We start from the raw sequence: 14,822 nt of genomic DNA on the forward strand, positions 1-14,822 counted from the left end.
TTCTGATCGAGTGCAACATAATTTGCCTGTGTTCATCCTCTGTCTAGGCAATCCCTTTGCGCCGCTCCTGATCTGATCTTGAAGCCTTGCCTCCATCACTCCATGGTTAGACTCGCTGCTAAAGCCTTCCCTCATTTTTCCCCGCTGAAAATCCTCCCTCCGCGGCTCCGCCCTTTTGTTTATGTTCTTTACTCCGGGAAAATTGCATGATTTTATATATAATGTATTATCATTTGATTTTTTGTTGATTAGTATTGTTTTTTTTCTCAAATTTTCTGTTGCCCAATGATGGAAAAAATTGTTAATATTGAGGGGATTGACAGGGTTTAAAATTCAACTGCTGCCTTTGCACTTCACCGGAAAAATTAGCCGCCACCCACCTCTGTCCAGGCAATCCCTTTGCGCCGCTCCTGATCTGATCTTGAAGCCTTGCCTCCATGGTTAGACTCGCTGCTAAAGCCTTCCCTCATTTTCCCCTGCTGAAAATCCTCCCTCGGCGGCTCCGCCCTTTTGTTTATGTTCTTTACTCCGGGAAAATTGCTTGATTTTATACACACACACACACACACTGGTGCGTAGCTTGGCTGGGTTTTTTGTCGGTGATCTGTAAAAGGCATCTGTTGAATTACCCGTCAAATTCCGTCTATGATTCATTGAAGCTATGAGATCTGAGGGCTTCTTATGAAATATGTTTGAAATTTTTTGCGTTTTTGGGATATTTATTGCTTTAGTTTCTTATTTAGTTGTGGTGGCTTTCAACCATTTGATTCTTTTTGGTTTTTTATATAATTGAGATTATTTATTCTTTTCATGTATATCTATTAAATAATTCTTGATTTTTGCCCAGTGACAAAAATTTTGTGGCAAAAGAGCAGTTCTTTTGGTTGCTATTTATTGTTAGCCTTTTGTGGTGCCATTGCCTGATTTCCTCAGGGGAGCAAAGCATAATTAACCCTTTTTATTTATTCATTCATTTATCCATTCATCCATCCATTGATCCAGATGATCTTCTATCTATCTATCTATCTAGCTGTGATGATAAATCATATCAGAGTTGCCATACAGATGGTACCAAAAGTGCTTGATAAATGTCACTGCTAGTAACCTTAAACTGCAAATGATGGTTTTTGATTAAATATAGTCCTAAAATAGCTATCAAATCTGAGGACTTTTGATTTTATATCTTGTTGTTCAACATCTATTCAGTTGAACTTTCAGGCTTTGGCTCGTAGGTTTTGTGCATAGTATTCATTTATGGGGGATTTAACTAAGTTGTTGTTTTGGAATTTTTGCCCAGTGATGTTACTCAAGCAACAACAATAGAAAGGTTGCTTTTGATTTTCACAATAATTCTCCCCAGCATCTGGACGTACAGGCTACAGCAGGTTCATCTTATGAATGCAGAATTTGCATTCTTTAAATAGGGGCGGGTACCCGATGACCCGCCCCTATTTTTCGGGTATCCGAGGATCGGGTACCCGAGGACAATCGGAGCGGATTAGGGTCAAAAAAATAGTGACCCGACATCTTAGGGTCGGGTCAGCCATTTGCCGTTCGGGGCGGGTACCCGACCCGTGCCCACCCCTAGTTGTATTAGTGTCTAAATATGTTGTGCTAGTATTTATATTTATTGCGCTAATGTCTACATCAATGGCAGCAAAGCCACACATTATGTTGAGAGTGGGCAATTGTACCCCCATCAACTTTGCAAAATTTAAAAAATAGCCTTAGAATTATTACAAATATTTATGTTTTTTTTATCATAATTGTATCCTCCCCCCCTAATTTTTTTTTAAAAATACATATTTTTGTTTATATTACCCCTTATATTTTGAGAAATCTTCATTCACCACGCATTATTTCTTTGAACAATCAATTTTTAGAACACCTCTCGTACAATACAAATGTTTCAAAGCTATTAAAAGACAAAATCAACTTCTACTTGAATAAGAAATAACTTCAATCATTTCATAACACAAAAAATTGATAATTAAAACATAATCTTTAATTAAATTTTTCTTCACATAATAGTTATATCATTTTAGATCGATAATTGATTTGTTTGGATTGTAAGTTATTTGAAATATTTTTACTGTAACACTTTTTGTGATGTGATGTATGTGAGATGAAAAAGTAATTGAGAAGGTAAAAAGGTGTATTGAAAATTGTAATGATGATGTAAGTAAATATATTTGGGGAAATAAAGGCCAATCCAAACAAACCATTATCACCACTGCCTGTAGGTTCGGATTCCGCCATTGCTCTAGGTTCGGATTCCGCCATTGCTCTAAAGACTGTACATTGTAATGTGTAGTTAAAACTAGTTTGATTCGAATTTTTAAGTGTAAACTAATCTTGAGAAGTCACGCCAACAAGTGGCCGCCTTTTCTGACCTCTATGTTTTTATCAAAAGAATCTGGATAGTTTGTAGGGGAACCAGAAGGGAAACTCGGCGATGGCAGCGCCCAGGCGGCGATGCTCCATCCATCACTCCATATCTATATTTAGCTGAGACTTCAGACCCCCATTTTTGCATCTTTCTTGTGCTGCAACATTTTACTGTTTCAAGCCTTCCAGATAAATTAACTCAAATGTTTGATCATTTCCGAACAGCAGGGAACTGAAAAGCTTCTCTTATTTAATATTCAGCCCTTTCAAGGATCATCTTTTTGACTTTCCAGAAGCTGTTAAAACGAGAATTGTCTATTCTAGTTTACATTTATACATCTGACAATTCTTGCGAGGTTGTAAGAAGTCATGGCGGGATTCGAGTGTGATTTCCCTTCAATTACATCGTCTGGCCCTCTAAATCTGTCAAATTACCATGTTGATGCACTTCCAGGTGAGCATGACGGGGATTCTTCACTGCCGGGGGACACCTTTGGTGCTGTACTCCAGTACCTGAATCAAATGCTGATGGGGGAAGACTTGGAGCAGAGGCCTTGCATGTATCAAGAGCTTTCGGCTTTACAAGCTGCTGAGAAATCCTTCTATGATGCCCTCACTGGTAAGGAACTTTAAATGAACCAACCCTTTCTTCTAGTGATTGAGCTTTCTGGCGATATTTATTCTAGTATTTCTGGAATTGGAAACAACCTGATTGCATAAAAATCTCTACTTTTTCAAACACAAGGCTCACTTAATTACCAATTTGTTCACATTTCTTTGCTCTATTGTGGTTCTTTATTTGTATTTACTCAAAAAATTAGTTGTGGTTTAGTCACTCTTTAACAAGCAGGTATTTATTCTTGTTCTAGATTGCTGTAGCATTAATAAGAACGATATTGTGTAGCTGTTCGAGTAGAGAAAAGAGCAAAATCAACAAACAAATGACTGTCTCCCTTGTTGTTTTAGGAGTGGAGATTATTAAGGTGGCTGACGAAAAGGAGAAAGAGAGGGACAACTTTACAAATGGATCAGCGAGAAAAAGAAATCATTATAGACAAGATGATGAGCATGTAGAGGCAGGGAGGGCTACAAAGCAATTTGCCAGTTATGCTGAAGAGCCAACTGAGATTTTCGATGAGGTGCTGCTTTCCTCGAGCTCGAACGCTGGTTCTTGGGATTTGTCTTACTGTGATGCAAAACCAGGAAGATGGAATAACCAGCAGATTGGCCTAACCCAAGAGCCCAAACGAGGGAGGCCTCGTGCTAGTGAGAAGAAACTGACTATAAGGGAAGTGGTTGATATGAGAAGCCTCCTTACTCAATGTGCACAATCCATATCAGACTTTGATAATCGAACTGCCAACCAATTGCTGAATCAGATTAGGCAACACTCTTCTCCTCATGGTGATGGTAATGAAAGGCTGGCTCATTACTTTGCTGATGCCCTTGAGGCACGCGTTTCTGGTATGGGAACAACTATGTATACAGCCTTTTCTACGAGAGTGTCAGCAGCAGATACATTGAAAGCCTATCAGGCATATATCTTGGCATCCCCCTTCCGGAAAATGTCAAACATTCTTACTGGGAAGTCAATTTTAAAACTGACTACAGAAGCAAGCCAAATTCACATAATTGATTTTGGTATTCTGTATGGATTTCACTGGCCCTGCTTTATCCAGGCTTTATCGAAGAGGCCCGGAGGGCCCCCAAAGCTTAGCATTACAGGTATAGATCTTCCCCAACCGGGCCTTCGGCCAGCAGAAAGAGTTGAGGAAACTGGACGTAGGCTTGCCCATTATTGCAAGAAATTCAATGTTCCGTTTGAATATCATGCTATTGCAAGGAAATGGGAAACCATTAGCCTGGAAGAACTGAAGATTGACAGAAGTGAAACAGTCATAGCAACTTGTTTGTACAGGCTGAGGAATGTTCCTGATGAGACATCAGTTACAAGCAGTGCAAGAGACACCGTTCTCCACTTGATCAAGAAAATAAATCCTGATCTTTTCGTACATGGAATCCTTAATGGAACATATAATGCTCCCTTTTTTGTCACGCGGTTTAGAGAGGCACTACATCATTTCTCCTCTCTGTTTGATATGTTTGATAAGACCTTACCACGCCAAGATCAAGATAGGTTGGTGTTTGAGAAAGAAGTCCTTGGGAGGCAGTCTATCAATGTCATAGCATGTGAAGGTACTGCGAGGATTGAGAGGCCAGAGACATACAAGCAATGGCAAGCGAGAAATGAAAGAGCTGGATTCAGGCAGATTCCATTGAACAAGGACATTGTCAAAGAAGTTAGGGCCAAGGTGAAACTGCAGTATCACAAGGATTTTCTGGTGGATGAGGATGGCAAGTGGATACTGCAGGGCTGGAAGGGGCGAGTTATCTATGCACTCTCATATTGGAAGCCAGCTCACGAGTAATGAGGAATCCTTCCTGTTTATCACATAAGCATGAATGCTGGTTAAAATGTTTGGCAATTGATAAATAAATACCTCCTTAGCAATCTACATGTATTCTATAAAATTATGCAAGGAATTGGTATGTCTAAGTTTTACTGTTCAAATTTATTCAGTGCCACAGAAAATTGGTATTAACCTGTGAATAAATCAAGGTGAAATCCAGGACTAATAGTCTGTGTGAATATCACATTAGAAATTCTTATACTCTTGTGTCAATATCACATCATGAACAATGTATTTTCTCCATATAGCCATTGTTGCAATATCCATCATCATATGAAAGATGTTTGGAAGAAAGGCAGCCATCTGAATTCAACTGGCTTACAGCTAATGTTTTCAACTTGCACCTGTAATTACCACGGTGTTTCCTTTACATTGTGGAGTTTTAAATTACAAATTTATTTTAATGGGGACTAGATTATGGTTTTCCAATTTTAGTCTGATAAAGTTTATTAAGTCCATGCAGGTTTAGGGCTGGATGGCAGTATCGCTGTGTGCCATTTCAGGATGAAGCCTTGTTAATTGCGTCCATTTTTTTTTTCAATAAGCTGACCTTTCCTCTTGCAATTTTGTTGAAGCTGTGAATGATTACTTCCTGCTGTTTGCCTCCAGCCTGTAGATGTTTTCTTGAAGTTCAGACTAGCACACCAGAACGCCTAAGCATTGAGAGCAAGTACTTTGCTGCTGCTCAAATAAACATTTCTTGCTAATGTTTTTTAAGAACCGGAACAAATATAAGAACTTCTGAAGATTGATTTGACTTACTTTTTCTTGCTAGTATTTCCATTGCTCTCTCTCTCTCTCTCTTTGCCCCTTACATTCCTGTTTCACAAACCGTCTTCAAGGTATTAAGTTAACAGAGAGGATTCTGTAATCAGGCTGGGAACTCGCTGCCTTCTCGGGAAAGACACTTGAGTGATGATCGGAGGACTTGGAATGATATCATTTCATATGGACAAGGGGCACGGACGGTTGCAGGTGCAACTGTCTCGGACGGTTTTGGCCATTTTTAACTGCGCGTAACTTTCTTTGCACATCGCGTAACTTTTTTTGCACATCGCGTAATTTTAGAGCAAATTTTTGTGAAACTCACACATGGCGTGAAAATCGAGTTATAACTTATAATCTCAACCGCACAAATTTTTGAGACCAGATCATGGCCATTAGCCGTTCAGGGACGGTCTTACTGATGACCGTCCCTGCCCCATTTCCCATTTGATATATACTAGCTAGGTATTTCCTAGTCTTCTAGATTCATGAAGTGCTAGTGTTGTTAGTGGTTTTCTGTGGCTTTAGTCATCTAAACGTAGGGCCATTCTGTCTAATCATGACACTGCCAGGACACTCAGTTCATATGAAACAAAAACAGAAACTACTAACAGATGAGCTTTTGTTGATGCATCTGTTAATAGTTTGCTGCAAACTGATTTGTCAATTGATCATAATCGTCGTTTCATGAATTGCAGAGAGGCGGATTGGTGTCTATGTTGTTCTACAGTGTTCTCATTAGAAAACATAAATACATGCGCCAAAGTCAATTTGGAACTGTCGGGCTCAGATTTGCTGTTGTTTTGTATGAATTCATCCATTAAAGAACAAAAGGACAAATTTCACAGCTCAGAAACCTTGACGGCTGGGATTTCAAGTCAAAGACTCTTCAGTCAGAGGAGCAGATATGAGTTTGTTCATTGAATTCTCTTCATACAGAGATTTTCTTCACTGACGTGAGAATTGTTCATTATTGTAAATTTGACTTTTTACCTTCAACATTTTGAGTTTGTCATTGCTTGCCTCTCTAGTCAGAGCAGCAGACATGAGTTTGTTCATTGAATTCTCTTCAAATTTTAGATTTTCTTCTGTGACGTGAGAATTGTTCATGTTTGTAAATCTGACTTTTTAACTTCAAGATTTTGAGTTTATCATTGCTTGCTTTTTTAATTCAAGAAACTTAAATCTTAGTACTCTTTTCTTAGAAGGCTAAACGTACTTCAATCATCCAGTCCTTGTATAGGACAATCCTTAGAACAAGCTTCAACTTTGACAGTAACAAATTCAGGAAGATTGATGCCTTACTGTAACCAAAACATAAAATCCAGTAAGCTCAATTGTCACCTGGAGGATATCAGAGACCTTAGCTCAATGTTTAGGAAATGCTCATTTGATAGTTTACCTGTTGAAGTGAATAGGCTCATTGAAAAACTGAGCAAGCTAGCTATGCGGATGCTTTAATGAGGACCTTTAGGTTCCTCTGTGGCTTAGTCCACTTTTGTAAAGCCTATGCTTGAGCCTTGCTCATATAATGTGTATGTTCTCATTAATTTTATGAATAAAATCGTTATCGTTTCTGGAAAAAAAAAAAAAAAATTTGTCACATGTGCATCAGTCACCATAATACGTACTAATATAATAAATGTACATGCCAGCACAACAAATATAGACAGTAGAGGAAATTATCGGGTAGTCACTAAACTTTTTCAATAGTCAAGATTTGGCTACTCAATTATTAGTAGCATGTTTTTACCCATTAAACTATCAAAAGTGTAAATTTTGAGCCATTTTGTCTGATTTCACCGTTAACTCTGTTAGATATAAGGGTCTACATAATTTATGAGATATACTATTAATGGTTAAATTTGGTAGTGTTAACGGTAAAATCAGATGGAATGATCCAAAATTTATACTTTTAATAGTTTAGTGAGTAAAAACATACTATTAATAGTTGAATGGCTAAAACTCAACTAGTTGAAAAGTTTAATAGCTATTGGGATAATTTGCTCTAGATAGTAATGTACGAAAAATACAACAAAATTTGTCGCAAAATCAATGTTTCAAATTAGATACACCTAGACATGAGCTGCATGATATCTATTGCTTTGACAATTACAAAATTACTCAATGCAGTCTGGAGCAGCAAAAGATCTTGGGTTGTATCTTGTGAAATTCATGTAATTTACTCATATAAATATGTTTTTGAATGCGATTGGGTTGCTATCCTTAACTAAAATAAGTATGCTAGAAGATAAAACATTTTTTTTTTTTGTATATCCATATTGCCTATTTTAAGTTCAAAAATAAATTTTGTTTTCCCTCTTCTAGAAAATCAGTTTACATGTGTTTTTCAGAGGAACTCATTTTTTCTATTCGGCAAACCCCATAAAGGGATGGATACTAGCCCAGATTTTATTAATTATTGAAATGAAATATTATATGGACTGGTGGAACGGTTTGTAGACCAAATCTCTAAAAATAACTAATGAACATAATGGCACGAAGGAAATAAGGAGTACTACTCCCCTCATCATTTTCTTTTTAATCGTAGAAGTAGAAAGAACAAAAAAAAAAAAAAAACCTTTTTGCCATCCTCAAAAACATTTAATTTTTTTTCAAAAATCAAGAAAAGCTGATAGTTTGTTCGTGCATCAAGCTATTTACTATTAAGGAATTAATGTTAGACTAAAATCCATGAGCTATCAAAACAGTTTCAAGGATTTGAATATTTTTTCCAACCATCTTGAATCCTTCTTAAATGGAGGTGAAAGATGATTTGGGATTCGGGCTCTGACCTCCAGATGCACAAGTAATCTTGATAGTTACGATTGAACCACATTAACTTGGTCTAATCTGGCCTGTTTATTTCAAGCTTTTTGAAGTTTGTAACGAGTACATTTTACTTTAGACCTTTCAACTATAAATGAGCTCCCATTGCAATCCTTAAACTTTAACTTTAAACATTTTATCTCCTAAAATATGAAATCTATCCACTTTAGTTCTTAAACTTCAATTTTGGACACTTTAATCCCTAAAGTATGAAATCTATTTCACTTTAATCCTGAAACTTTTAGTCACTTGCCTATTGCTTAGTTAGTTTTGACAATTTTGTGGGATAGATTTTTTGCTTTATAGGATAAAATGTCCAAAATGAAAGTACTAAAGTAGGATGGATTTCATATCTTAGGGGGAAAAGTGTCCAATATTAAAATTTAAGGACTGAAATGAGAGTGTGTTTATAGTTTAAGTGTCTAAAATAGAATTTAGCCTTTTGTAATTAACAAATCAAAGAGAATAGAGGCCTGTCCAGTTAATTTTGTCCAATTCTGTCCAATTATTGTAATTCGTAAAACTTTTGCATAAATTCATACAACTATGATACATTCCGGGATTAGTCGTATGAGTTCACCAAATACTGTAAGATTTACACAATTAGATAGACTGGATAAAAAAGTACAACGGAAGAGGTTCCACATCCTGAATAAGAGGTAAAAAGGACTACCCTACCAGGCGGGCCTCTACGAAATTGGAAACCAGGTGGCTGTAAGCCTATTCACTTTCTAGAAAGAAAGACAGGGTATTCTGTACACGGTAATCTAAGGAAAAAAAAAAACTGTGGTTTGTTAAGCATATCTGTTGGTTTCAGTGTCTCCAATTTCTTTGGGATCCGTAGCCATTTCCTGTACTCGCCACCTTTTGACTTCTTTCAATGGTGCATTACTGCAAGAAATTCAATGTTCCATTTGAGGCCATAGCAAAGAAATGGGAAACCATCCTATGGAGGATCTGAAGATTGACAGAAGCGAAACAATTATAGTTAATTGCTTGTGTAGGCTAAGACATGTTCCCGACGAGACAACAGAAGACAGCAGTGCGACGGACGATGTTCTGACGTTGATCATGAAAATGAATCCTATTTTTTTGTCCATGGAGTCATTAGTGGGACATAGAAAGCCCCATTTTTCATCACCCGCTTCCAAAAAGCGCTGCATCTTTTCTCTTCTTTGTTTGACATGTTTAAGAAAACTTTAGCACATATTGATCAGGACAGAATGATGTTTAAGAAAGAAGTTCTTCGAAGGGATCCCATGAATGTCGTAGCATGTGAAGTAGGAGTGACAATTTCTTACACAACATAAATCTAATACGAAATTAATGGGGTTTAGATTGAATCTTGTAGATTCGAATCGAAATTGGATCAGATCCGTTAGACTCGAAAAAATCAGGTTGAGTCAAGGTCAATCGCGGGATGATCTGGTTAATCTATTTATGAATTAAAAATAATTTAATAAATATAAAATATTTTATCTAACTTATTAACTATTTTCTATTTTTCTTGAACAAATCCTGAAATATCCTTATACCATTAACCTCAATTCGATCGTTTTCACTTTTCATTTTTCACAACTTTACTCTTTGTCTTCCGCACTTCACCTCTCACTGCTCACTAGCAGAGCCGGTCGGCAAGGCAGGACGTCGAAACCCCTGAGCAAGGCTGACTATTCTAATCCTTCTCCGAGCTTAACTTTTGCCTTCTGATTTCTAAACTTGTGTTGTGTGGCTTCTCTTTGAAGTCTAAACGACTGGCGATGGGCCCTTCTACTCTCTCTTAAGTGTCAAACATTGATGGACTCCAGAAGAATTCGGATTTCAGATCGATTATCGAAGAAGCTTAAATATTTATGTGCTTTTCATCTTTTTTTTTTTCTTTTCAGTGATGTAGGAGTCGATGAAGTCATAGCAGGCATATTTATATTGTAATGGCTTAAGCTAAACATTCTTGATTTCCTTCACCTCATGCATTGTTTTGAAAATCACATAAAATTGGACTGAAAATTTTTCTTGTTTTGATCTTTTGCTAGAGATTTTGAAGAGGTTTTTTGGAATCATAAATAACAAAAGACTCCGGACTATGTCCCATAATTCATGATTGTTTATAAACATACAATGTGATTCAATATTTACCTTCTTAATTTGTTGGGCTATACACAGCCTTGTTTGATTAAGATTTGTAAAGATGGATCTGCTACTGAAGTCAATAGTTACTTAGAGAATCAAATGATGCCATTATCTCATTGTTTAGTGGTTGTCTAACAACCCAAAGTGAGTAGTCTGATTATTGTGGTTGCAAGCATTATTCATAGGCTATTAAGCTGTCAAATTATTTGTGAATGCACCATCTTTCAAAATTTTTGTTTGTATTAAGAGAAAATTAACTTGAATTGACAATGACATGTATGTCTATTTATTGGTTAACAGATGAATGAAAGTAATCCAAATGCAAATCCAATTGAGGTTGATGATGATAGTGGTAGTGACAATAGCATTGAAGAGACAATGGAAATGAATCAATCTCAATGTCCTGACCCTGCTTTCAAAGGGAACAAAAAAGAGGAAGCTAACTTCTGAAGTTTGGGATTACTTTACCATCTTGGCTCCAAAACCGACTGAGGAATTGAAGTGCAAATGCAAAAAATGTAAGCACATCTATTCTGCAGAGAGTAAAAATGGGACAAGTAACCTTCTTCGACAAATAAAAAAATGTCAGAAAATGACAACTAAAGATATTGGTCAATATCTTCTTTCTCCTGATCAAGGAGCTTTGGCCACAAGCAATTCCAGTTTAGTCAGGAGAAATTTAAAGATTTAATGATGCATGCAATCATCAGATACGAGTTGCCATTTTCATTTGTTAAATATGAGGGAATTAGAAATGTTTGTTCATAGTTGGAACCACAAGTTAAACATGTTACTAGGAACATTGCGAAGGCAGATATAAAAAAATTTCATGCTAAAGAAATTGATAGGCTTGGGGCTAAATTATAGTTATGTCCTAGTTGAATTTCTTTGATTTCTAATGCATGAAGCTCCAGTTATTGATGGGTACTTGAGTTTGATAGCACACTTTGTTGATAATAATTGGGTGCTGCAAACCAAAAAAATCTGATTTTTTCTTACGAGCTTTCTCCTCATAGTGGAGTTGCTCTAGTAGAAAAAATTTATAGTTTGGTTAGTGATTGAGGCATTGAAAAGAAATTGTTCACCATCACTTTGGATAATGCTTTTGCAAATGATTCTTGTGTACAAATACTTAAGAATCAGTTTAGGTTGAAAGGTGCTTTGATGCATGATGGCATTTTATTTCATGTGAGGTGTTGTGTTCATAGTCTAAATCTGATTGTGCAAGATGGTTTGAAAGAAATTGATGTCCCAGTAGATAGAATAATGGAATGTGTAAAATATGTGAAGAGCTCTCAAGTGAGAAAAGTAAAGTCTACTAAATGTGTAGTACAAACATCCCTTGATTCTAAAAAAGACTCAGTTCAGAATGTCCAACTACATTGGAGTTCCACTCATAAGATATTCTCAAGTGGTCTTTATTATTATCTTGCCTTTTGTCACTTGCAATTAAGTGATTCCAATTTTCGATGTTGTCCATCTTTAGAACAGTGGGAAAGAGTTGAAAAGATTTGCAGTTTTTTAGAAATTTTTTATGATGCAACCATTGCCTTCTCAAGATCTGAGTACCCAACTGCTAACTTATACTTTCCACAAGTTTTTCTGATTCAATTAAAGTTGTTTGAGGACTGTAGGAGTTCTGATGGTTTTATGAAGAAAATTGCAGAATAGATGGTTGTGAAATTCAAAAAATATTGGTCTGAGTTCAATATTGTGAGATTTGATCCTAGATACAAATTTCAGCTTCCTGAGTTTAGCTATCAAAAGTTATATGGTCAGGGATACACTTTTTAGTCTTTTCAATGAATATGTTAGAGCTTGTAAGACATTTCAGCCATCATCTTCCCATTATTGGGGTAGCAATGAGATGAATGAGATATTCTTTGATGTAGCAGAAGCACAAGAAAAAAAAATTAGTGAATGTTTTCAAGGTGTGATGATAATATTTTTTAGTATTATTGATTTATTAGTTTATATACTCCCATCTAGTTTTAAAAATGTTATGTTCTCATTTTCATGTCTGTTATATCTCTCTTTCAATGTCATGATCATAGGAAGTTGATGAATTTGATAGTTTTGAATTTACCATTGGTGCACAAAAAACTCAATTGGAATGTATCTAGATGAGACAAGAAGTAAAAGAAAATCTAAGATTCATGTTCTTGACTATTGGAAGGTTCGACAGTATCAATTTCCAGATCTAGCAAAATTAGCTGGAGATATCTTATGTGTTCTTGTATCAACCGTTGTATCAGAATCTGCTTTTAGCCTTGGTGGTAGGAATCTAGATCAATTCCTAGTTCATTGTCACCACTAATAGTTGAAGCTTTAGTATGCACTAAAGACTGGTTGTTTGGGGACAAAGGTATAATTAGTAAATTAATGTTTCCTAATATCCACTTTGTTTCTTTAGTATTTTATACTTATTTTATTTTTCTCATCTTATTTATGTAGAGATGACAGATTTGAGGTTGGAGGATATAATTCAAGACATCATGTCTTTAAAGATATTAAAAGATGATGCACAATTTGTTGGAAATTTAAACTCTAATGTGGTCAACCTCTAAGTCATTGAGCTGGTGAGTTAAAGTTATAGCATAATATGTTTTATTGCACTTATATGTAACAACATTAATACTTTGATATCCGTACCTATTGCAGGTAGCTTAAAAAGGTGCTTGCATCCCTTGATTTAGTGAAGGTGGAAGTTGGAAGAGGAATATCAATTTGACCGCTTGAGCTTGGAACCTTGGACCAGTGATTCTATTTTAGTTTCATGTCTATTTTGTTGCTATTTAGTGTTTATGGCTTGTAGCAATTGGGATTCAATGATGAAGTGATGATATTGCGACTTGCTATTATCTTATGTCTTTTTAGTATTTATTATAGTTTGTAGCCATTTGGATTTGATGATGATATTAGGAGTTGGGACTTGAGCTTATCAGCATATGCTATGTCTTTTTATGGCTTGTAGTCATTTGGATTTGGATTACATTTGGTGAATGCCTTTTGTGTATGATTGCTTGAATGGATTTTTTTATTTCCACTGGGCAATTGACATTGCTGATTATTATAGGTAATTAAACTGATTTGTAGTTCTATGCTTCTATTTTAGATGATCAACTAATCATTTATAAGGCAGGTTGAAACAGGTTAGGTTCAAGTGACCAGCGAAAATTGCGATTTGTGTTCAGGTCAAGGGACCTGACCTGATAAAATAAATGGGTTGTGTCCGGGTTGACGACTTTTCTAGAATACCCGTGTCTTAACCTATCCTGTCAACCCGTGACCCGACCTGATTACCACCCCTGTGAAGGTGTTGAAAGGATTGAAAGGCCAGAAACATACAAGTGGTTCGTGCTGATTTTTAGTGGCCAACAAACCAACGCCAATGTCATGATTGCTGCGACCATGGCATTTAGTTAACACCACGAAAATGATAGAAATGAATTGATATCAGTAAAAGAGAGTGCTCACCGATATTCTATGACTTCTAGACCAAAGTTATTTGTTCTACCTTGAACAACCTCAAGAACTTAAAATCTATGACAAAGTAACCGATCAAAGAAGAAATGAGAAGGAAAGACTGATTTGCAACTGAAGCTAACAAATTGTTTAATATGAAAGTAACAACTGCTTGGAATGATACAGAGTGCATGAGAATTATATAGATTGCTTGAGAATAAGAAACTTGCTTGGAATTCAAAGGAAACTGATTCTGAATTCATATCAAATATAAAGAAATTTATAGAACTTAATATTGATTGAAAGCATGAAAATGACGAGTTGCTAGAAAAGGAAATGTTTGTAAGAAAATTGGAAATCCTAAACCTAGCCTAAAAGCTTCTAAGAAAGCTTGCTAAAAGAAAGAGCATTTTTCTAAAGATATTGTCTTTGATTTGGATGTTGTTGGAGAAGTCCTCAATCTGGTCTCTCTTCTAATAGTTGTAGTATTAACGATCACTTTGCCATCTACTGATAAACTCACTTCTACTTTTAACACCTTACTATCAAGTGCAACTACCTATCATGTCAGCTTTATCAGCCGATCATGAGTAGTGATAACTGCCCACTCCCATGTATTTAGGATAATGTAACTGTCATATCCCTACTTTGTAAGGCCAGAATCTAATCCTCATATCTTTCTTCGCCAACCACTGTCATTGACTCTATCTCGCATCGACACTTGATCAATCTCTCATGACCTGGTCAAACTTTCAAAAAGGAAGGGCTAATGTA

At 36.1% G+C, this 14,822-nt stretch overlaps 1 protein-coding gene and 1 long non-coding RNA gene across 5 annotated transcripts; both read left to right on the forward strand.

The window, feature by feature from the left end:
* LOC113700972 (scarecrow-like protein 30) lies at positions 1 to 5,025 on the forward strand. 4 transcript variants are annotated; one of them, XM_072053525.1, is made up of 4 exons: positions 1 to 105; positions 324 to 440; positions 2,843 to 3,007; positions 3,355 to 5,025. In XM_072053525.1, the coding sequence occupies exons 3-4, from the start codon at positions 2,911 to 2,913 to the stop codon at positions 4,815 to 4,817; spliced, it is 1,560 nt and encodes a 519-aa protein (XP_071909626.1). In that variant the 5' UTR covers positions 1 to 105; positions 324 to 440; positions 2,843 to 2,910; the 3' UTR covers positions 4,818 to 5,025. The 4 variants fall into 4 exon arrangements, with proteins under 4 accessions (XP_071909626.1, XP_071909629.1, XP_071909622.1 ...); XM_072053528.1 differs by lacking the exon at positions 324 to 440; XM_072053521.1 differs by lacking the exon at positions 1 to 105 and having other exon boundaries at positions 145 to 440.
* Positions 5,026 to 10,887: 5,862 nt separating this feature from the next.
* Positions 10,888 to 13,472, forward strand: LOC113688888 (uncharacterized). The gene is made up of 3 exons (XR_003448139.2): positions 10,888 to 11,101; positions 13,038 to 13,162; positions 13,245 to 13,472. It is a non-coding gene; the product is annotated as an uncharacterized lncRNA (long non-coding RNA).
* Positions 13,473 to 14,822: the final 1,350 nt, after the last annotated feature.

This window comes from Coffea arabica, chromosome 1e (genome assembly GCF_036785885.1).
Source record: "Coffea arabica cultivar ET-39 chromosome 1e, Coffea Arabica ET-39 HiFi, whole genome shotgun sequence".
NCBI classification, from domain to species: Eukaryota; Viridiplantae; Streptophyta; class Magnoliopsida; order Gentianales; family Rubiaceae; genus Coffea; species Coffea arabica.